The 22,150-nt window shown below is 48.1% G+C and overlaps 1 protein-coding gene across 7 annotated transcripts in view; it reads right to left on the reverse strand.

Annotated features, from left to right (window-relative positions):
* LOC139281298 (trinucleotide repeat-containing gene 6A protein-like) overlaps positions 1-21,695 on the reverse strand; it is a 40,765-nt gene extending 19,070 nt beyond the window's left edge. Inside the window, exons 1-11 of one of the 7 annotated variants that reach the window (XM_070901433.1) lie at positions 18,740-21,695; positions 9,224-9,430; positions 8,191-8,357; positions 7,353-7,433; positions 6,328-6,376; positions 6,038-6,180; positions 5,333-5,500; positions 3,797-3,907; positions 2,689-2,835; positions 1,836-1,910; positions 652-859 (exon numbers count right to left, since the gene is read on the reverse strand). In XM_070901433.1, coding sequence (XP_070757534.1) covers positions 652-859; positions 1,836-1,910; positions 2,689-2,835; positions 3,797-3,907; positions 5,333-5,500; positions 6,038-6,180; positions 6,328-6,376; positions 7,353-7,433; positions 8,191-8,357; positions 9,224-9,430; positions 18,740-21,602 — 4,219 coding nt within the window. In that variant the 5' untranslated portion in view covers positions 21,603-21,695. Of the gene's footprint in view, positions 1-417; positions 860-1,835; positions 1,911-2,688; positions 2,836-3,796; positions 3,908-5,332; positions 5,501-6,037; positions 6,181-6,327; positions 6,377-7,352; positions 7,434-8,190; positions 8,358-9,223; positions 9,431-18,739 lie in introns of all 7 variants that reach the window. The other 6 variants (XM_070901429.1, XM_070901432.1, XM_070901435.1 and 3 more) reach the window with 6 other exon arrangements.
* Positions 21,696-22,150: the final 455 nt, after the last annotated feature.

Raw genomic sequence — 22,150 nt, forward strand, 5'->3', positions numbered from 1 at the left:
CGACAGCAGCTGTCTGGCACCTCGCTCATCTTCTGAGCGAGGCCATTCTACATGCTGGGGAGCCTCACGGCAGAGCCCGTCGACCGGGGAGCATGGGACTGGAGTCACATGGAGGTCAAACCGAGTAGCTGTGGCTGATTCCCTTCCCTGAAGGACAGTGATGAACTGGTTTGGTTTTTAACTGCAATCCAGCAGCTTTTCACTGTCATCCCCCCTCCCACAAATGGCCAGATTTTATTGAATTCAATTCCACAACTTGCCCATGGTGAGATTTGAACTCACGACCTCCGGGTCGCGAGCCCAGTGCCCGCCAAGTGTCAGCGGGAAACACTCGGGGCCCCGACTCAATGGGGGCGCCTTCAGTTTCATCCCCGGGGTACATTTGTAGACCAAAGATTATACAAACAGATTATTCACCTCTTGACATAGACCTTTCTTGAGTGGCAGGCTTCCTCCCAGCATGCTGATGGATGGGTGAGCCTGGCATGTGGCTGTTTGCATTACACATTGGGGGGCTGAGGAGGCTGTGGTTAGGGCTGTTGTCAGGAAGATACATTTTGGGCATGGGGTAGTGTAAGGGCATGTGGGGAAGGTGAGCAGCTTGTGGCACCGTGGGATCAGACTGCCCTGGACTGGGTTGGGGAAACCCACCTAAAGGGTAGCTGCTGTACGAGTTGAGCGAAGGCGGCTCTTTTGTCTGCAGCTCGTGAGGGGTGGGGGGCATGAGATTCTCCGGGAAGGGCTTCATGGAGGGCTGATGCATTGGCTGCTGCTGTGACGGAGGCTGCTGCTTCAGAAGGCTTGTATCCAGTTGACGGGGGTGTTGCAGCATCTGTTGCATGTTGAGCACACGAGCAGCCTGAACACGTGGGGAGGCAAAGAAACACACGCGTTTAGTGGCAATACATTCCATGGCCGAGTGAACGTTTATTGGGAGTCACTGTTAGCCCCTCCCCACATTGAAAATCAGCAACACAAACTTTAACATTCTCAAATCCTGTGATTTTAGAAATTTACAGGTTGTAGAAAGATTCTATTTCATTGCCAGAACTAAGTTACTCCCCCTTTGTAAATAAACAGCGCTGCTGGGGGAGATGGTGAACTGAGCCTATAATGATGGTGGGGAATTCAAGCCCGGTTCATTAACGGAGACCGCCAAAATGGCCAGTGTTAAAACTGAAAGTAAAGATTCAGGGCAGCATCAGGCACAGTGTCACCAGGATCCAATACAGTGCCCCCAACACATACAGGGCCAGGAGACCCGACAACCTTCTAACACAGGACCAGTGCAGCCGGCCCCCCCTCAACCCCCGCCCCCCACAGCATTAGTGCAGCCCCCACCTCACCAACAGTACCAATGATTCCATCCAAACCATCAGTGCAACCCCCCACAGCGCCAGTGCAGCACCCCCTCCGCAGCGCGCCAGTGCAGCAGCACACCCTCCGCAGCTCCCACCCCCTCACAGCGCCAGTGCAGCACCCCCCCCACAGCGCGCCAGTGCAGCATCCCCCCAGTGCAGCACCCCCCAACAGCACCAGTGCAGCACCCCCCCCCCCCCAACAGCACCAGTGCAGCACCCCCCCCCCCCCCCCCCCAACAGCACCAGTGCAGCACCACCCCCACAGTGCCAGTTCAGCCGCCATCCCTTCCACACTAGAGTTTATACAGAGATAGGTACACTCCAGAGTTTCTACACTAGGACATTCAGCTCATGTTTGATCAGGACACAGAACAATTGTTTTACTGCGATCAGTGGGAGATTTAGGCAGTCACAGCTTATACCATCGATAGCTCTCAAGTTCTCAAGCTCTATAGAGGATGTTGCAGATGTTACCTGTTCTTGAGACTGACGCATGGGTCCAGGCACGTTCCTCTGATTCTGTGCCTTCTGTTGCTGAAGCAGCAGTCGCTAATATGAAGAAAGAAGAGTAAAAATGTAAAATGGAGCAAACAACAGCTCTAACTAATCATACACTGGACATCGGGAACTTGGATCTCGAGGGAGGCTGGACCAGTCACATCCCACAAGCTTCGATCCATGTGAAGATATTGAGGTTATTGTACTCTGGGGCTCTGGGGGTAGTCGGAAATTATCCACTGGGCCAGACAGGAGGCCTCGTCTGTGTTGGAACTGAGGAAGCTGGTGGAGTGTGGTGCGGGCACATGGGTGTTCTCTCCAGGAATGAACCAGACTGTGCTGCAAGTCTGTTCGAAGAGTAAGTTGAACTCAGCTCAGGTATCTCACCATCCATTGACAATAAATGCTGCTGAATGCTTCAGGCTGGTGTTGGGGATGCCGAGCCGGCAGACACTTCCGCTTTATCTTGCAATGACCCTTCCATCACCCCGATATCCAACTCCACGAACCCTGGGCTGCGCGCCGTCAGCAGGCAATTCGACCTCAAGACGGCCCTGCAGCGGGCTGGGCCCTGCCCTCATCCAACACCACGAGCACAGTTCCCAGCAGGGATTATTGGTGGCGATCAGCAGAGGGAGCATGGACTAACCAATTGCAGCACCTGTACTACCACTCGGAGAGATCAGCTAACCCAGCACATATCAGGGATCAGACTGGAGATGGCCAGTCTAAATAGCACAGCCACTCCCAGGATGAGCTCAGCCAATGAGGGACATACAGACATTCTACTCATATACAGAAGGTTCTTAGAAACAAGCTGCTGCTGTACCTGTAGCTGGGAGATCTGTGAAAGTTGAGACAGCTGGTTCAGCTGGGAGAGCTGGTTCAGCATGGCTACTTGCTGGGGGCCAAAATTCAATAGTGCAGTGTTTAGGCTCCCGTTGGCTGTTGCATACTTCAGTAATGATGCTGGAACCTTTTAGAAGAGAAGAAAATTTTAAAACGGGCCACTAGGATTGAAACATTTTTTAAACATTCAGCCGTTCTGACTGGTTATTAATTGGCAGCCAGACCACAACTAAGTTCGTGTTCTAGTGGCCTCACCAGGTACTTGGGAGCTCGTAAAAAGTAAAACAAAAATCTGCAAAATGCATGATTGAGAGATCAATATCCTATTTCAAAAGACAAATCATCCACACAGCTCCCCGACCCCATTAGTGTGTGAGCTGGAGTGACTTGCACCCTCCCCCCCCAGGCACCACGCAGATATTGTGACATTGCCACACAATGAGACCTGTCTTATTACACAGCCCAGATACTGGCGCACCCAGTCAGTCAGCCTTTCCATCAAGGGGGAGGAGAAAAGCGAGCACAGCATCTCCCCAAAACAACTCATCAGCAACCATAAATCCACCGGCTCTTTTGTGGAGGCTGTTTTATATATTGCTGCGGAATACACACCAGTACTTCAGAAAATCTGGCCATTTTGGTGATACCAGAGAAGGTTCCGCATTCCAAAACAGGCAACAGTCCCATTCAGTAGACCCTCCATCCAAGAGTTGTAGCCGGATCAGCAGAGAGAGACTTTAAACACATGAAGTCACCCACTACCACACCACCACCATTAAAAAAACAGATTGGATGATAAACATAGAGGTTAGGCACTTTCTGCATTGTTCCTCAGTCACTTGGGATGTCCCTCCCCCTACAAACCCTTCCTTCCCCCCACCCCCCACGATTTAAAATGAGTTGCAATGGGACATCAAACCACCTTACTTGTAACAAAGAGCACAACTAATTAGGGAGCCTTGCTCAAAGTAATTGGAACATTTGGTTAAGTGGCCAAGCACTTGTTGCTTCCGATTAACTGAATGGAACAAAGGGTGGGGGGAAAGACTCTGAAAACAGCAAAGGAAATCACATCAACGTTTGTGTACCTGAGGGGATAATAATGGAGGAGGCACTTGAGCGCGGAGATTAGGCTGAGATGAGTTAAGAGGTTGTGCTGGAGGCTGTTGCATGCCGCCAAATATATTAGGATTGCCATTCTGTAAACAAGAGCACAAAGAAGCATCAGAGCAAAGATCCACCGTTTTAAACACGCCCCAGTTCCTTAGTACACAGACCCGCAGACAGACAGAGCCAGTGTAAGGAAAGACACGAGGGTAACAGTACACTGAACTATGGACATTCAACGGGTTTCACACATCAACAGTTCCACGCTGACAATTCCCTGCTCGGCTTCATTCCGAATTAGACCGGGCCACGGCCTCCCCTCCCCTCAGGCCGTGCCTTTTTAGAAATGAACCCCACCCATCCCCGCATTCCTAGCTGCACAGCGACTGTTCTTTCAACCACCAACCCCCTCATCGCTTCAGTTTCTGCAATAATCACAAATGCAAAATGCGTTAGGGAAGTGATTTCAGTTCATTTCTTTTCAACTTGAACTTAACTGTGATGGTGGTGAGGGAGGGGACCGGGGAACTACACCAATAAACCTACCCTGCAGCCACTCTGAAAAGATAAAGCCCCCTCCAGGCTGGGGTCTCTAAGACAGGTTAGAAGCCTCATCTTCCTTATACAAGGATTGCGTATTACTCTCGTCACCATCACTACCCTAACCATGAGCATGTGGGCAGTTCGAATATCCAGATGAGTGGAGCTCTTGTGCTCAACTAGCCAGTGATCTACTGGCAAAATATTCTACAGAAAAAGCTACCTCAGCTATTTGCTGCGAGATGCTCCGACAGACTTCCCTAAATGATCTGTACCATGGGACCGGCAATGTACAGTGGATATGGGAACTATTTTTTGTTGGGTGCATGATACATCACTGCTTCAGTGTGCTCTGACCAGGAATAGTGGTGGGACCCATAATAACCTCTTAAAGGTAAGTGGATAAATATTTGGATAAAAATTTAAACAGGTGCATGGAAAGGGATTTGGAAGGTAGCTCTTTCAGTGAGCTGGCACAGCAGAAGTGGGTGGAATAGCCTCTTTCTGTGCTGTAAAGTTCTACCATTCCGTGGACAGGCTGCTGGTTCGTTCCATCATTTCTCACGAGTTTCTAATCTCAATCGAGTCAGGGAGAAGGTGCCAGAACAGAACTGAGATTACAAGATCTCCAGTATGACAGGGGAATAGTTGGAGGCCACACAAAAGGAATTAGGAGCAGGAGTAGGCCAAACGGCCCCTCAATAAGATCATGGCTGATCTTCCACCCCTACGCCACTTTCCTGCCCGATCCCCATATCCCAACCTGCAAGCACACAGCTCAAAAGCAGCACCAATAGACATTGCTGGCCTGTTTTTGGAGTGGGACTATAATTGGGGCAGGGTGAGAAGGGGCAAGAGAAACAATGAAGCACATTGAGGAAGGCCAGAAAGTTTTGAACAATCCTGAATATTTCACTGAAACGATGTTGTCTCTCGACACAGTGAAGCTGACTCCCTGCACACGTGAACACACTCACCTGTCTAACAGAATTCAAGTTTTGCATGCCCAGCCCCACTGAGCCATGGGCCTGATTAGGTAGTGCACCGTTTGAAGGGGGAAGCTTCATGCTTGGTGTGGACATGTACGACAGGTTTTGGGACTCTTCTGCTAAAATGCCATCTTGATTGGACAGAGACAGAGACAGCTGGGCAGGGGAAGCAGGGTTGGAAAAGGCGCACACGGAAAGCCCATCCGCAGCAGAGAGGCAGGACATGGCAGAAACAAGAGAAAAGACGATGGGTTAGCATCTATTTGATGTCTACAAGCAGAGTTAAAAGGCTTGCTACCAACAGAAGGACTCCATAATGCACAAACAAGTCACAAACCGAATACAGCCACACCGTGATGGAAAACATTCCAGCTAGCGTCTGGTGAGAACGATTTTTGTGTGCATCACAATATTGCTCGTGTACAAGATGATCCCTCCTACTTTCAAACCCCAAATTCCTAGTTTTACATGTGAAAGAATCTGAATTTAATTACTGTCAGCAGTTCTCTGAAAATTTCTAATTTACACTGGGGTCTTGCTTCCAGAGTGGAATCCAGATAAACAGCAGTGACAGCCCATGACCCGAATCAAATCAGCCTCATATCCCACATTTGTACCAGTCTATAAAATTAGCTGGGCTTGATAAAACTCACCCATCAATTCATCGGTTTCTGTCACAAAGCCAGCACTAACCTTATCATAATAAGGATTGCGTTCCATGGAAGACTCTTTGGAAATCTGAGGACGAGAAGCATGTCCTTTCCCTATGATGCCATTATATTCTCCAATGTTCATGCTGTGCTTGTCCATCTCCATTCTCTTATCTCTTAACATACCTGCAAAGGGGGAAGGTTCAGGCAGGTTTAAATGGACATGCTCAGTGTTATTTAAGCGAGGTCAGCTAACAAAGGTTCTGGTCAGGTCTGAAGTTTGCTATACGTGAGTGGAGGTGCTAATTTTAGTTTAATGCAATAGTAGCTTACCAACAGGTATGTCCATCTTATTGCTCTTTGTTTCTTCAGCAGACTCCCTCTGTAACATGCAGAAACCACCTTAAATATTCACAATTCACTGCATGCAAGTAAAATCACATCTGGACTAGTCAGTACGAAGCCTAGGACACCATTTCTCCCACCCCCAGGTACAGTCCCACCCTCAGGGTGTGGGGCTGAGATTAAAGAACAGGTCGCCTTTATCAGTCAGGAAATTGCACAGCAGGTGAGTGCAAGTCAATGACAGCAAAGGGCAACTTGGAGTTGGGTATCTTGGGTTGGATAAATGGATGTTATTCGAAAACATGGCGAGCTTCGCTGCTGGGTAACGGGCACTGAGCCGCCTCACTCAGGTGCAAGTGAAACACGTGGGTAGCATAGAGGTGGCAGGATTCTGGATCCCAGCGAAAGAGTGCAGGTCCTCAAATGGAGGAAATAAATGACAGACTGTGAAGTGCAGAAAGCAAAGAGATCGCTAAGAGTTAACACTCCATATTGCATTAGCAAGCAGTGTCAGCATTTAGAACCGCGCGTGAGACAACACACAGCTCCTGCTGGGATATCATGTTCTTCAATCCGAGCACTTTGAATTCCCCCTCCTCTAGGCAAGACTAGGCTTGAACTAAGGCCCTAGAACAGAGAGAGAGAAAGAGCATGACCCTGACCCGCGACAGACTCCCGACCCACCGCGCTGTCCGAGAGAAAAACAATCTTTCTCCAACTCTGTCTGGTCTGGGACCATTAGTGATCCGGACAAGGGCCCAACCCAAAGAGTCAGTCGGGCATTTTGTCTGCACATTGAGGGAGTGGAGAGCAAGAGACAGAAGGGGGGGGGGGGGAGAGGAGGAGAGGAGACAGAGAATGAGGGGGACGGGGACGGTGGAGACAGAGAAGGGGGGGGAGGCGCGAGAGACCGAGGGGGGAGGTGAGAGACAGGGAGGGGGTGAGAGACAGGGAGGGGGTGAGAGACAGAGAGGGGGTGAGAGAGAAGTGAAGAGTTACCACATTGTACTTACAGGAAATCCAATGTTAGAGAATTGCTTCATTAATTGATTCATCCACATATCATCCGGTTTGTTTCCCCCTTTCATCATGCCCTTAAAAAAAAAACTAAAATCTAAACACATGCGTGACACTGGGAGCAAGTAAACCAAAACCTAAAGATTCAACTCCAAATTCTTCTTGGGAAAAAAAATGATGCTTTGTGACACTGGCATTCACCACACACACACACACACACACACACACACACACACTCACGTTATGGAGAGTAATGTTACTGGAGAGTAATTTAGTTTGATATGCAGAGTTTTTCCCTCACCTGTCTCGCTTACTGTGTCACACGCCCGTGTCTGAGGGGGTTACTGAGACCAGGCTGGGTACTGCGAGGCAGGTGGACATGCCATGCACTGCGTGACACTTGGCAGTGAGGGCCCAACATGTTGCACCGCACAGTTTGAAGGATACAGTAGTAAGGGGCCAGGAGCAAAGCACTGAATACAACAGGCTCTGACAGCTACTTAAAGCAACATTTTAAATATGGCTGTTAATTGATTAAATCACTGTGTTGGACTCCAGTGCAGCATCATTTACAGCGATACACTGGGACTTGCAGTGGATCTTAAAATCTCAGATGTATTAGAGATAGCCACTGAATTATTTAACTTGTTACAGCTGGCATCATGAACCTGTTTATAACATTATTTATTGATAGTTTCTGTAAAATCCAACAAGTATAGAAGGATTTGAGCAAGGTTAGAAGGTGAGTGCTTTAAAAATAGAGGCAGGAGCACACACAGTACATGAGGGGTTCAGGGTGTGGGTGCGAGTAACACAGTCGCCAAACGTTCCTACCTTTTGAGCCATCTTTTTTGATGCCCAGTTTGAAGAGGAGTTGTTATCCTGCGAGATGTTGTTGTTCCACATCACCGACTCCACTTCCTCTTCCTCCCAGCTGGAGTGACGAGTTCCTGACACCAAGGCTTCCTCATCACCCCAGCCATCTTGCATAGGTTTGGGGCCTGTAAAGGACAGAGCACTGAATACAACTGTCGAGAAGCAGTAAAGCCTTTAAATTGTTGTCTGGATTTCCTACTGCCCTCTTTCAGAAACCAACTACTGCGAATGTTTGAGCAGTGCTGGCCTTGCCCAGGGACGGCAGAGTAATACTTTCTATAAATTATTTACTGAGGCCATCCAATTCGGTTAATGACATGCAGAAAACAGATTGCGTTGATTTCTTTGGCCACCTGGTAACCTCCAGCCCAGTGCGGTAATGTACCATGGAGTGCCTCGCGGGGCTGCTCTCGTCATTCTGCACACAGAGAACTGTATCGGACGTTTTTACATTTATTTATTTATGTCCACAACCTCAACCAGAAGCAGAAGGACATGAGTAAGTTGCGAGAGGGGTGACAAAGGCACTTGGGGAAGTGGCAGGAGGGGTGACCATGCTTTACCCAGTGGCCGGACACAGACTTGACATTAGTCGGGCCCTGTAAGCAGGCTGCCTGCTTGTGTCCTTGAGCAGAAGGGCACTCAGCGCCAGGGGAATCTAAAGATGGGACAGAATACAAATAAAAACAGGGTGAGGATAACAATGCCCAACAACAGATGTAAACCTCAATTAGTGAATTTTGTGGTGAAGTAGTCAAGACATCTATGCCAAGTTTTAAGAATGGAATCCATGCAATTGGCAGAAAAAGGGCGTTAAATGAAGTGGAGGAAGATGCACTTTGTAACTTAATGAATATTAAAGATAGCATGCCTCACGCAACAAACCAAACTGGTGATGGAGCCCATTACCCAAAGCCCCAACGCACAATGAATCGCACCTTCTGTCCAGTTTTGCACCCGTGTTAAATTTAGAAAGAGTTTGGAGTTTTACCAGGTCTATTTGGAGGTGGCGGGGCAGCTGGGGTGTTGCCCCAGCCAGAGGTACCAGCACTGTCATTAACTGGCTCTCTCCAGCTGGGTCCTGTATCCATGGGTTGACCCCAAGCCGCAGTTCCATTGTCCACTGTCGCCGTTAGAGCAGGCGCTTCTCCCCAAGAGGATTCTGGCTTTGTCTGAATGGTGCAAGGTTCTCCCCAACCTTTATTAAATAAAAAGGAAAACAAAAAACAAAACAAAACTGCCCAGTTGATATCCTTGTCAACACAAGCCGCTCTGTCACTGTGGTGCTAAAATGAAGAGGATGTGCCACTTGTTTGGGCGTGGGAGATGGAATACAAACTTCACAAGCACCTCACGACTCTCGAGCAAAGTTGTAATCTGCACAGGTTACTTACAAATCAAGTATCGTGTACCGGTCACTAACACATGATACTCTAAGCTTAAAACACAGAATCTGCTGTAGCCCTCTCCCTCCAGACACCATTGTAATACATCGTGGGCTCCTCAGTGTAACAGACCTCTCTGTACTTCTACAGACCGAGGGGTTGTTGGGCACTGGTTAGGAGCAGGAAGTCTGGCCGATTGTGCCCTCCTTAGCCCAGGCGCAGAGACTGACTGTGGCGTCCCATACAGGTGTCCTGGCCGGGATTAGCTATCTCAGCACAGACCACAGCTCGAACCCTGGTCCTTCCAGCACTGTACCACTCACCCAGTCACTCGTGAAACTTTCCTTCTCCATTCCCCAAAGACCACGTCTGGACAACAGGCCTCAGCCGGTGCTGCGAGAAGGTGCGCAAAGGGTGGGCCGAGGGGCCACACCCAGATTAGCCTCAGTGCTTCCCCGTGACAGAGATCGCAACACCACGCGAGGAGGTCTCAGGGTGTATGCCTGCATCTGGGCACTTTGAGGCAGCTCGGCAGAGCTTCAACAATCTGAGCCAGAGCAGGGATGTGGGGAAACAGGAGTCACTGAAGGTCCTGCAAAGTGGACAGAGAGATAAACTAAAGCTGCACAGGTGGGCCTGACTACAGAAACCCTGCAGGTTCAACAGGCTATCTCATTGCTTCACTCATTTCTTGTTGCAAGCACAACATAAAAACAAATTAAAATGACACTGTTCCCAGAGGATGTTGCTGATTCAGTGAGTGGCTGGGAGGGAAAGGAACCAACCACACCACACTTGGCTTCTGAATCAAAACAGATACTTTTCCATGAACCCGGATATCATTTCTGAGTATTTCAAGGAACGGGAGGCCACTCAGCCCCTTCGGGCCTGCTCCACCATTCTATCAGATCATGACTGATCTGTACCTCAACTCCATCACTCATCTGTGCTCCATTTCCTTCCATACCCTACCCAACAAACCCAGCGACGTCAGTGTTGAAAATTTCAATCCCCCAGCATCCACAGCCTTTTGGGGAGAGTGTTCCACATTTCCACTTTGTGTGGAAAAAGTGCTTCCTGATTTCACGCCTGAATGGCCTGCTTCCAATTTTAAGATCATGCTTCCTTGTTCTGAACTGGTTCATCACCACAGGAAATAGCTTCTCTGTATCTCTCCTATTGAATCTCTATCATTTTGAAGACCTCAATTAAATCAGCCTAAACTGAAGAATAAAAGCCAAATTTATGCAACTTGTCCTCATAATTTACGCTTTCAGCCTCAGTGTCATTCTGCAGAATCTGTGCAGTCAAGGCCAATACATCCTTCGCGCAGTTCCTCAAGATTCAACCAGCCCTGCTAACTACACTGTACAACTAACTGATTAAACCTTCATTTGTAATGTAGCAAGTATGTTGTTACAAGACTGCTATAATTTAAATTGCAAGTATTTGTTCTGTCCTTTGGGAGGCCAATGCTGCCCCGCTGTGTACCATCTCTACACAGCACGGCGCAGTGCTTGCAATCTGATGTGTTGCCTCTAGGTGGTGTTATTTCCCACATCAAGGAAGCATACTATCCAAGCAGCCAATTGGGCGAGTACATTCGCTGCTGCAGTAAAGGCACAGTGGAGACACACAAGAGACTTACAGTACAGCAGATTGTGGCTCAACTCGTGACAAAATAACAGATGATTACAGATCAGGTCCAGCGACAGGAACTAAGTGCTTTCGACACTTCACTTGCCAACACCAGTGTCACTGCATGTTTTTTTTAATAAGTCTAGCTTCCTTTCCACTTGGAACGATCCACCCGATAGATAAAATATCACTCATGCCACTCCCTAGATCAGTGAAGCAGAATGACGCGACTAGTCATCAGTCTCCCCTTGCTCTGCTTGAAGGGGGATAATGGCTCTGCTGGCTACTTCCCACCCAATGGACCCATGTGCTACTCAGTAGCATGTACACAGTGACTGGCGTGGACGGCACCAAGGTCCAGGTCGGTGATTGGAGCGTGGGCAGGTACAGCAGGAGCGGCGAGGTTGGGGTGAAGGAGTGGCGAGAGATTGCACAGCGATGTGATCGGGGCCCAGGAGAGGCGTGAGTTCGGGGCCCAGGGGTAGCACGGGCCAGTCCACACTGCAATATGTGTGCGCACTAGGTCCGTGCAGCAGAGCTGGTCTCCAGTCGTCTTTGTTAATCCTTGCCACTGGACCAAGACCTGGCTCTGTCAAGCCCATGTGGTGGCTGGTGTGCAACGGTCACCACATGTGAAAAAATCCACACACAGGCATCTTCCACCCTTCAACATGTAGTTCGGGACCTGGAATATTAGATCCTTCATTGAAACACCTGTGAACTCATTGAACTCATCCCTTTTTGGCATGGAAGCAAGTCATCCTCGATTGGAGGGACCGCCTAAGAGAAGAAGACACGGCACCAACAAGCAGGGTTACTGAGCCAGTGAGGCCTCCTTGTCTTGGCTTCTTCCATCCACGTTACTTCAAACCATTACCTCACCAGCTCCCCCTTCCTTCTGCCTTTCAAAACCAACACCTCACCTTTTCCAAAATACCCAACTTTGTAACCTTTGATTTTCTGCCCCTTTCGCTCTTGTATTAATGATTTCCCCCCACCCCCCGCCATCTTATGCAAGGTCTTCCCAACATATTGTTTTAAGCGCACTAGCATTCTGCTCTTGATGAATACCAGCAGCACTAGCTTCATTTACAGCTGGCGGCATTGTTCACATGGACAACCGATATTGTCCCAAGCACCACCACAAAGGCAGTACCCTGTGCTCGTGTAATCTGAGGCGCTCCATCCAAGGGCTAAATGATGGATGAGCTCAACGTGGATTTATATTGCACTGCTTCGCGTAAAAGGAAACGATTCTGATCAAGGCCAAAAGGTGAACCAAGAGCAGGAAGAGAGGACAAAATGTAGTTGGGAATTAAGTGATGAGGTAATGTGGTTTGGAAGAGTTTTAAAGAGCGGGGAACACAGGAACAGGAGGAGGCCATTCAGCCCCTCAGGCCTGTACTGCCATTCAATGAGATCATGGCTGATCTGCGACTGAACTCCACATACCCTTAATAATTTTGATTAACAAAAAGCGGTCAATCTACAATTTAAAATTAAAAATTGATCTAGCAGCAACTGTCATGTGCGGAAGAGAGTTCCAAACTTCAACCACCCTTTGTGTGTAGAAGTTTTTCTAATTTCACTCCTGAAAGGTCTGGCTCTAATTTTGAGACTCCAGTCCTAGAATCCCCAACCAGCGGGAATAGTTTCTCTACTTACCCTATCTGTTTTCCTTAATATCCTGAAAACTTCGATCAGATCACCCCTTAACCCTCTAAATTCTGGGAATGCAACCCCAATTTGTATAATCTCTCCTCGTGACTTAACCCTTGAAATGTGGACATGGTTCTTGTGTGTGATGATTGAATGATCAGGCTGTAAAGGTGGAGAGAAGCAGTAATCTGGAGTTAGAGGAGTGAAGGACACATACTGATGACCAAGGTGACTGGGCGAGCTAGTCATGGGCTGCATATCTACGCATGAGTTTTAGGCATGCGGCACTGCAGAGAGCAGAGTGAACTGGGTCACACAGCGACAAGTCCGTGGGTAGAGGCGCTGCTAACAATTAAATGCACGTTAAATGCAGAGCGCCCTGTATTTTTTTTATATCTTGAGCAGGTCCTCTGAAAGCCTGTCTGGACTGTGAACTCATTTCCCCAGTTGAGAGCCCAATGCTCTAGGTACTGCAAATGTCAGGATGCCCATTTTAATGCATCTTAAAAATGGGTAACAAGATTGTTCTCATTTAGAAAGTGACAAGAAGCGGACACTCCAGTGCAGTGCCGTCTTTCGGATGAGATGTTAAACCGAGGCCTCATCTGCCCTCGCAAGTGGACGTAAAAGATTCCATGGCACGATTTTGAAAAGGAGGAGAGTTATCCCCGGTGTCCTGGCCAACCAACATAACAAAAACAGATTGTCTGGTCATTATTACATTGCTGTGTGTGGGAGCTTGCTGTGCGCAATTTGGCTTCCGCGTTACCTACATTACAACAGTGACTGCACTCCAAAAGTACTTCATTGGCTGTAAAGCACTGTGAGACATCCAGTGGTTGTGAAAGATGCTATATAAATCCAAGCCTTTCTTAGGATCCAGGCTTTTGGATTCTGAATACAAATAATTGCATTTATGTAGCACCTTCAATGCACTGGATGTCCCTAGGCACTTAATTGAAAAGCAGAGAACAAGTAGATAAAGAGCTGACGAGAAATCAGGGTTTTTTGTTGGAGGTTTTAGATGCGTGCATGACTAGAGAAGTTGGGGTTGTTTTCCTCAGAGCAGAGAAGGTTAAGAGGAGATTTGATAGAAGTGCTCAAAATTATGAGGGCTTTAGATAAGTGTAGATAGGGGGAAAACGGTTTCCAGTGGCAGGAGAGTCGGTAACCAGAGGACACAGATTTAAAGGTAATTGGCAAAAAATTTAGGGGGAGATGAGGAGAATTTATTATGCAGCGAGCCGTTATGATCTGGTATACACTGCCTGAAAGGGCGGTGGAATCAGATTCAATAGTAACTTTCAAAAGGGAATTAGATGTAGACTTGAAAAGGAGAAATTTGCAGGGCTGTAGGCAAAGAGCGGGGGAGTGGAACTAATTGGATAGCTCTTTCAATGAGCCGGCTCAGAACTGATGGGCTCAATAACTTCCTTCTGTGCTGTATCATTCTATCAGCAGGTTTATAGAATGATCGAAACTTACAACACCGAAGGAGGCCATTCGGCCCATCGTGTCCGTGCCTAACCCCACTTTCCAGCTCTTGGTCCTTAGCCCTGTCGGTTACGGTACTTTAAGTGCACATCCAAGTACTTTTTTTTAATGTGGTGAGGGTTTCTTGTGAGCTCCAGACCCCCACCCTCTGGGAGAAAATATTTCTCCTCAACTTCCCTCTACACCTCCTAACAATGACTTTAAATCTATGCCCACAGGTTATTGACCCCTCTGCTAAGGGAAATAGGTCCTTCCTATCCACTTTATCTAGGCCCCTCTTAATTTTATCCACCTCAATTAGTTGTCCCTTCAGCCTCCTCTGTTCTAAAGAAAACAACCCCAGCCTATCCAATCTTTCCTCACAGCTAAAATTCTCCAGTCCAGGCAACATCCTCGTAAATCTCCTCTGTACCCTCTCTAGTGCAATCACATCTTTCCTGTAATGCGGTGACCAGAACTGCATGCAGTATTCTAGCTGTGGCCTAACTAGTGTTTTATACAGTTCAAGCTTAACTTCCCTGCTCTTGTTTTCTATGCCTCAGCTAATAAAGGCAAGTGTTCCGAATGCCTTCTTAACCACCTTATCTACCTGTCCTGCTACCGTCAGGGATCTGTGGACATGCTCTCCAAGGTCCCCCTGTTCCTCTACAGGTTAGAGGTTAATATGACCATTAAAAAAAAAACACTAGGGTTTATTTCTAGAGAGATAGAATTGAAAAGTAGAGAAGTTATGCTAAACTTGTACCAAACCTTGGTTAGACCACACTTGGGAGTACTGCGTACAGTTCTGGTCACCATATTAAAAGGATATAGAGGCACTGGAGAGGGTGCAGAGAAGATTTACAAGGATGATACCAGGAATGCGAGGGTATACATATCCTGGTGTCTCCAATAACACCACATTCTCCAAAGGAAAGGAAGAACAGGCTGGGTCTCTTTTCTCTTGAAAAAAGGCTGAGGGGTGAAAGGTTTTGATATAGTAGGCAGAGAGAGTGTTTCCACTTGTGGGGAAGAGCAAAACTAGAGACCAATATAAGACAGTCACCAAGAAATCAAATGGGGAATTCAGAAGAAACTTCCTTACCTCGAGTGTGGCGAAAATGTGGAACCCGCTACCACGGGAAGTGGTTGAAGCAAACATTATCGATGCAATCAAGGGGAGGCTAGATAAGCATATGAGGGCGAAGGGAATAGAGGGATATACTGATAAAGTTAGATGAGGAAGGATGGGAAGAGGCTCGAGTAGAGCACAAATGTCAGCATGGACTGGTTGGGCTGAATGGCCTGTTTCTGTGCTGTATGTCCGATGTAGTTCCATGTAAAGGTATACCAAGATGGAGGGGTTGAAGGCTCCGCACCAATCGTGGAACAAGGGTGGGTGGACAGGAGCCCTAAGCCTGTAGGGCATGTCCTGGTACATATGGTTGGAGGAGGGAGGTTGCAGAGATAGGATGAAGCAAGACAATGGAGGGATTTGTAAATGAAGGTAAGAGGTTCAATTCAATGCATTGGAGAATGTGGTGTTATTGGAGACACCAGGATTTGGTGCATGCTACAGGGTTTAGGACAAGTTGGAATTTAGGTAGGATGATGTTTGGGATACTGGCGAGGGCATGCAGAGCATGGGGGAAGTTCCATCAGGAGATTTCTAAAGTATGGATAGTATTGCAGAGGTAGAAGTTAGGTCTTGCTGATAAGATATGGGGTTTGAATCTCAGCATCAAAATGAATGATGTGTTTGACCACCCCATTATAGTACTAGTACAGGCATGATGGGCTGAATGGCCTCCTATTGTGAAATTCCTATGGTCCCCAGGAGTATAAAGCTGAAGGCAGGAGGTATGGCCAATGACATCTTTTAAATACAAATGCCTCAGTTAGTGTTTTGGAACATTGACAAACTGCAGAGTTCTAGTTCCATATTTCACATGACAGGCGCTGCTAAAAATGGCAAGTGTAACGAGCATTTTGGGAGACTTTGTGCTTGCTCTACATACCAGTATTTATGATTATCTGTACTGTACTCAACTCTGAAATTGTGTGATTAATCTTCTACCCAGCTCTTCTCAACCTCACTGGGTATGATGAGTAATGTTTTCTTGATCAATCTGATTCTATGACATCTAATCCCCAAATATTTCCGGTTTAAAAATTCAGGCTCGGTGCTTTTCACTCTGAAGAAAAGTCAATCATAGAAAAGGACAAACAGGGAAGTTACAAGCAAGTTATGCCGGACTCCCTCAAGATGTAATAAAGACACCTGGTTTTCTGTTTATAGCACGAGCGGACTGCACTTGGCCACGTGAGAGAAGATGCACTAATCACACTAATGGCACTAACCACCACAAACATACAAGAGCTCGAATCGAATTCTCTGTTGGATTCAGGCTACTGTATCCCAACAGCAGCAACACAACCGCACTGCTTCCCCTCACTGGTTCGAGAGTAGCAGCACCTCCAGCAAGGGCAAAGGGTAGGAGTGCAACTGTCTCTGTCCACAGACCTTAGGACATTCCCATGAAACTGAAAAATGAATGCACCAACCAAGCTTAACTAAAAGACTTCACATTTAGAGCTTGGGATAAGGATCACTCAGAAGTGAATCCAAGATTCTGCCCCTCTCCACATCCACCGTGTTGGGCCCTCAGCAGAAACGGTGCATGAAGGAGAACGGATAGCCGCTGTTGTACTGCGCTTGCCTTTGATTTGGACCCAACTACAACCATCAGCCTTTGACAGACGACATTACCACCAGACCATGTTAACTAGAAACATCACAAATGACACCATCTGCCCATGGTCTGCCATTGACCTGTTACCAATGGCTACATTACACTGTGTACCTGCCTCTTAATCTATGGTTAACCAGAATTAGACAACAACTTGCATTTATGTAGTGTCTTTAATGTAGCAAAACATCCTAAGGCACTTCACAGTAGTGTTATCAAACAAAATTTGACAAGTCACAGGAGGAGATATTACTACTAGGGGAATCAAGGGGTATGGTGAGAAAGCAGGAATGGGGTACTGAAGTTGCATGTTCAGCTGTGAACTCATTGAATGGCGGTGCAGGCTCGAAGGGCCGAATGGCCTACTCCTGCACCTATTTTCTATGTTTCGATGTTTCTATGTTTCTATATTAGGACAGAATTTGGTCAAAGAGGTAGGCTTTATGGAGTATCTTAAAGGAGGAAAGCGCAGTGGAGAGGAGAGGGGTATAGGGAGGGAATTCCAGAGCTTAGGGCTTCGGCAGCTGAAGGCACAGCCACCAACAGTGGAGCGATTAAAAGTGCGGATGCGCAAGAGGGCAGAATTGGAGGAGCGCAGAGATCTTGGGGGGAGTGTGGGGGGCGGGTGTGGGGATAGTAGGGTTGGAGGAGGTTACAGAGAGAGGGAGGGGTGAGGCCATGGAATGATTTGAAAACAAGGATGAAGAAGGTCGACGAGTGCAGACGGGTTGGGGTAGGGATTTGGGAGGGCAGAGTACCCAAGAGGGGAGAAATAAAAGGAGTCATGACGACATGTTAGCATGTGGGTCACTCGCTATCAGCTGAGCACAGCGGTATAACCAGCATGCTCCAGGAACCCACTGCACCACAGGCTCACGGAACGGACCAGATTAAGGAAACAGGTTCAGAGAAGTAAATGCTGAAACCAGAGTGGAGCCCCGGGCCACTGACACCCAACCTCCAAGAATAAAGGGGGAGACATACTGAGGTCACTACCCGAGACCACAACATTAAAAAGAGGCAGCACAGAAGACTGGTTTGGTAAATTGGACAGCCTGCTTGGGTGAATATATCCACGCAATTTGGGAACAAATCCCCTCTCACACCTAATCTGATCATATTTGTACATATTATAGGCTCACAAACTAGACACACAGTGCGCACCAATGAAAATTAAACTGCTTCTCCTAAACCTAGTATTAAAGAAGTCGTTAATATCCAAACTACTAAAAAGCCCACCTACACAGTCCCAAAAAACAATTAATGAATTATACTGGAAGGTAAAAACAGCCAACAATGTCAAAATTCTATCACTGACTTTAGGTCTCGATGAAGTACAAGGGGTTTGTGAAATAACTGGACAGAAAGAATCCAGCCCGGTTACACATGCATGCCTGTCACCTCAGAGCACGATCCAAGGCTGTACAGTTTGTAAACGAACACATGTACACGAGAGATGCATACGGTGCTACATCTGAATACAGCAGTTTCTAATGAGCTGATATTTCCGAATATACAATACAAAAAAACCCAGCAGAACCTCAAATTTCACCTGTTTATCTCTCACACTTCTGAAGCTGCAAGTCACGGTGATAAACTTACCGGAGCCAGTGTTCTCCTTGTTCTGCATGGCACTTGGCGGTGGCATTTGCTGCGGCAGCTGCTGTTGGTGTTGCGATGGGGGCTGCTGTGGTGTGGGCGGGGGCTGGACCTGTGCTGGCTGCTCTGCACCATTGCCACTGCTCTGTGCGTTTTTGTTCCACATGTTCACCCTCTTGTAGTTGTACTTGCTCGGGTCCCCCCAGGCAGCAGTGCCGTCGTCGATTTCCATTTTGCGGCGAATAGACTCTGGGGAAGGCTCCTCCCAGCCTGTAGGTTCCTCCTCTTTTGCTGGAGCTGGCATCGGGCCATTGAGCCAGCCCGGGCCAGAAGGTTTATTCGCAGGAGGCACGGCTCCCCAAGAACCGTTACTGTCCTGAGGCTTGTTCCAATCTGCAGGGTTACTCGGCTTGGCGGGTTCCCCCCAGCCCTGGGACTGAGTAGGCTTGGCAGGATCCCCCCAGCCCTGAGATTGAGTAGGCTTAGAGGGTTCACTCCAGCCCTGGGACTGAGCCGGCTTAGAGGATTCACTCCAGCCCTGGGACTGAGCCGGCTTAGAGGGTTCCCCCCAGCCCTGGGACTGAGTAGGCTTGGCAGGATCCCCCCAGCCCTGGGACTGAGCAGGCTTAGAGGGTTCCCCCCAGCCCTGGGACTGAGCTGGCTTGGCAGGTTCCCCCCAGCCCTGGGACTGAGCGGGCTTGGCAGGATCCCCCCAGCCCTGGGACTGAGCTGGCTTGCCGGGTTCCGCCCAGCCCTGGGACTGAACGGACTTGGCGGGGTCCCCCCAACCTGTAGTATTGTTGGGGTTTGAATTGTTGCTACTTGCCCATGTGCCTCGGCCTGTGCCCGGCCTCCCAGGTTCACTCCAGCCAGACACAGATCTATCGCTGTCATTATCCCAACCGCCTGAGCTAGTTTTCTGTGACTCCCCCCATTGGCCACCCCTTGAATTCTCTCCCCATCCATCGGCTCCAGACATTCCCCAACCTTGGTTTAATTTCTGTCCATCAACCCATCCCTGTTTGACCTTTTGTGCATCATTCCACGCAGTTGGCTTCTCTTCTTTGTTACCTCCCCACGTTTGATTGCTCTTTACCATTCCTGTAGCAGCAGAATTATCCTCCCACCCCCCTTGGCTGCTTGAGCCTTTGGTGTCTCCCCACCCTGTGTTGCAAGAGACTGTAGCAGGCTTTGGATCCCTCCACCCAGATACTGATGAGGTATCATTACTGTTCGGGCCAGGCCCATCCCCCCACCCCCCTGAGTTTGAAGTCTGGGAAACACGACATCCCCAGGCCTCTGTTCCATTGTCAGTTTTTCTCTCACTCTTTGCTGAAGGTTCAATATCCCAGGCAGTGTTCTGTTTGATTGGAGTCTGCCCCCAACCTGTATTGGAAAGGACACGTGGGTCCAAGTCAGTTCTACTCAGAATACTTTGGACCACTACTGGTTGGTCAGTTTTCCTTTTCTCACCACGTCTGCCACTGCCGTCACCGCTTCCTACACTCATTCTATCATGGCGACTCCCAGTGCTCTCTGTGCTCCCCTCACTGTCCGCAGTACCTGAAGTTGACGTTTTGACCCATATATTGTTCTGTTCACTCGGCTGAGACGTAGTAGAATTCTGATTCTGACCACAAAGAGCATCGTCTAAACTTTTCCATCCATTTGTTCCCTTCCTATTACCGCTTCCATTTAGACCATTAGTGGAATGCTGATTGTTAGGCAGTTTGTTCCATTCCCCATTTGAGACATTAGTGCCAGTGTTTGCATTTGGTGCTGAGTTTCCCCAGACTCTTCGAGTCCCTCCGGAGCCTATACTGTTCCCGGCCCCCCAAGCCATATTGTGGGAGTTGACCACGCCAGATTCCCATGCGACTCCCCCTCTATTGCTTCCCCCATTACTTTTGTAAGCAGTACTTCCAGATCCATTAATAGCAGATTGTGCTAGAGTTGCATTCACAGTGTCACCACTAGCTTGCCCTAAATTACTGCTCGAGCCTGGACATTTTTCGCCAGAATAGTTAGTGCCAGATGTACCCCAAGTCGTACCATAAGACCCACTGTTCATTCCCTCACTAATTCCTCCATTGCCAAGTTGAGAAACGGAAGTGCCATTTGTAATTGAAGAGGCCTGAAGCTGAGATGGGTTTACTGTGCTCATTCCTAAGGGTACACCCCAGGCCCCAGGCCCTGTAAGTTTAGGCAGTTCATTTGTCTGCATCGAACTAGTAGAGTTTGGTAAGCTAGAGGTCAAAGGGTTAGTAGTGTTATTTGGTCCATTCATTTCAGTGTTAAGGTTTTGAGGTTGTCCACTGAATGAAACCTTCCTTGTACCATTAACTTCTGCATCAGAATTCTCCTGCAGTCCTCCCCACGAACCATGAGCTGATAGTCCCATGTTAACACTCTGATTATTCAGCATTTGACCTACAGTGCTACGTTGAACAGTGGTGCCAGAATTGCTACCTGACACAGGTCCTTGCACAGTATTTCCATCATTTTCCAACACAGGCCAGGCACCTAGGTTGGCATTTGGATTCAAACCATTCGGATTCAGGGATCCACTTGATGTAGAACCTATGCTGCCCCAAGCATTGAGTTTACCATGGCCACTTTCTGGTTTGCCATCCATATGTTCTGCAGAACCCGGACATGTGCTTGATAAAGGGCCTCGAGATCCTCCCCAAGGCCCGTTAATACTTCCATTTCCTACATTATTGCTGACATTTCCAACCACAAACTGGCTCGAAGAACCGTTTCCATTGCCCGTTCTGTTGCCATCACCATCACCAACTGTGCTCCCCGATGCCATGATACTGAGGTTCTTCTCTGACCCAGAGCTTGAAGCAGAGTCAACGTCCATGCATTCTGAAGCCAACTCTGGGTCACTGCCAGTGATTGAAGGCCAGGCTTCTTTGTCGGACCCGTCTACAATAACTTTATCCCAATTTGTAGTAGAGTCACTGTTGGTAGAGACAGGTCCCCAGTGAGAATTTTCATAATGCGATCCCAAACCACTGTGGTTTAAATCTGTAAAAACACAAACGGGAATCTCAAGTTTACATTTGATCCACTCAGCAACAGCACAGAACCAAGTTATCACTGGGTGCATAATCTTTCAAACATACTTATACTCTCACTGAATTCCGTTGTTTCTCAATTCAGACACTGGGGAGGTGCCAATGGTAATTTCAATTCCCCTGCTTCACAAGGTGCCATCCACAGACTGTGCACACCCACCACAGCATGCGAATACTTACATCTACTGGCAGACCAGCACTAAAACTTTCCTAATGGGAGAAAGGACACGACAAGGGCCGCCACCTTCCATGGCAATAGACTTTCGTAAAGATTCTTGTGCTGCACTTGAAAAAAAGAAAAAAATGAACTCACGATAAAGATCCCTCCTGC

This window comes from Pristiophorus japonicus, chromosome 15 (genome assembly GCF_044704955.1).
Source record: "Pristiophorus japonicus isolate sPriJap1 chromosome 15, sPriJap1.hap1, whole genome shotgun sequence".
In the NCBI taxonomy this organism is placed as follows: domain Eukaryota; kingdom Metazoa; phylum Chordata; class Chondrichthyes; family Pristiophoridae; genus Pristiophorus; species Pristiophorus japonicus.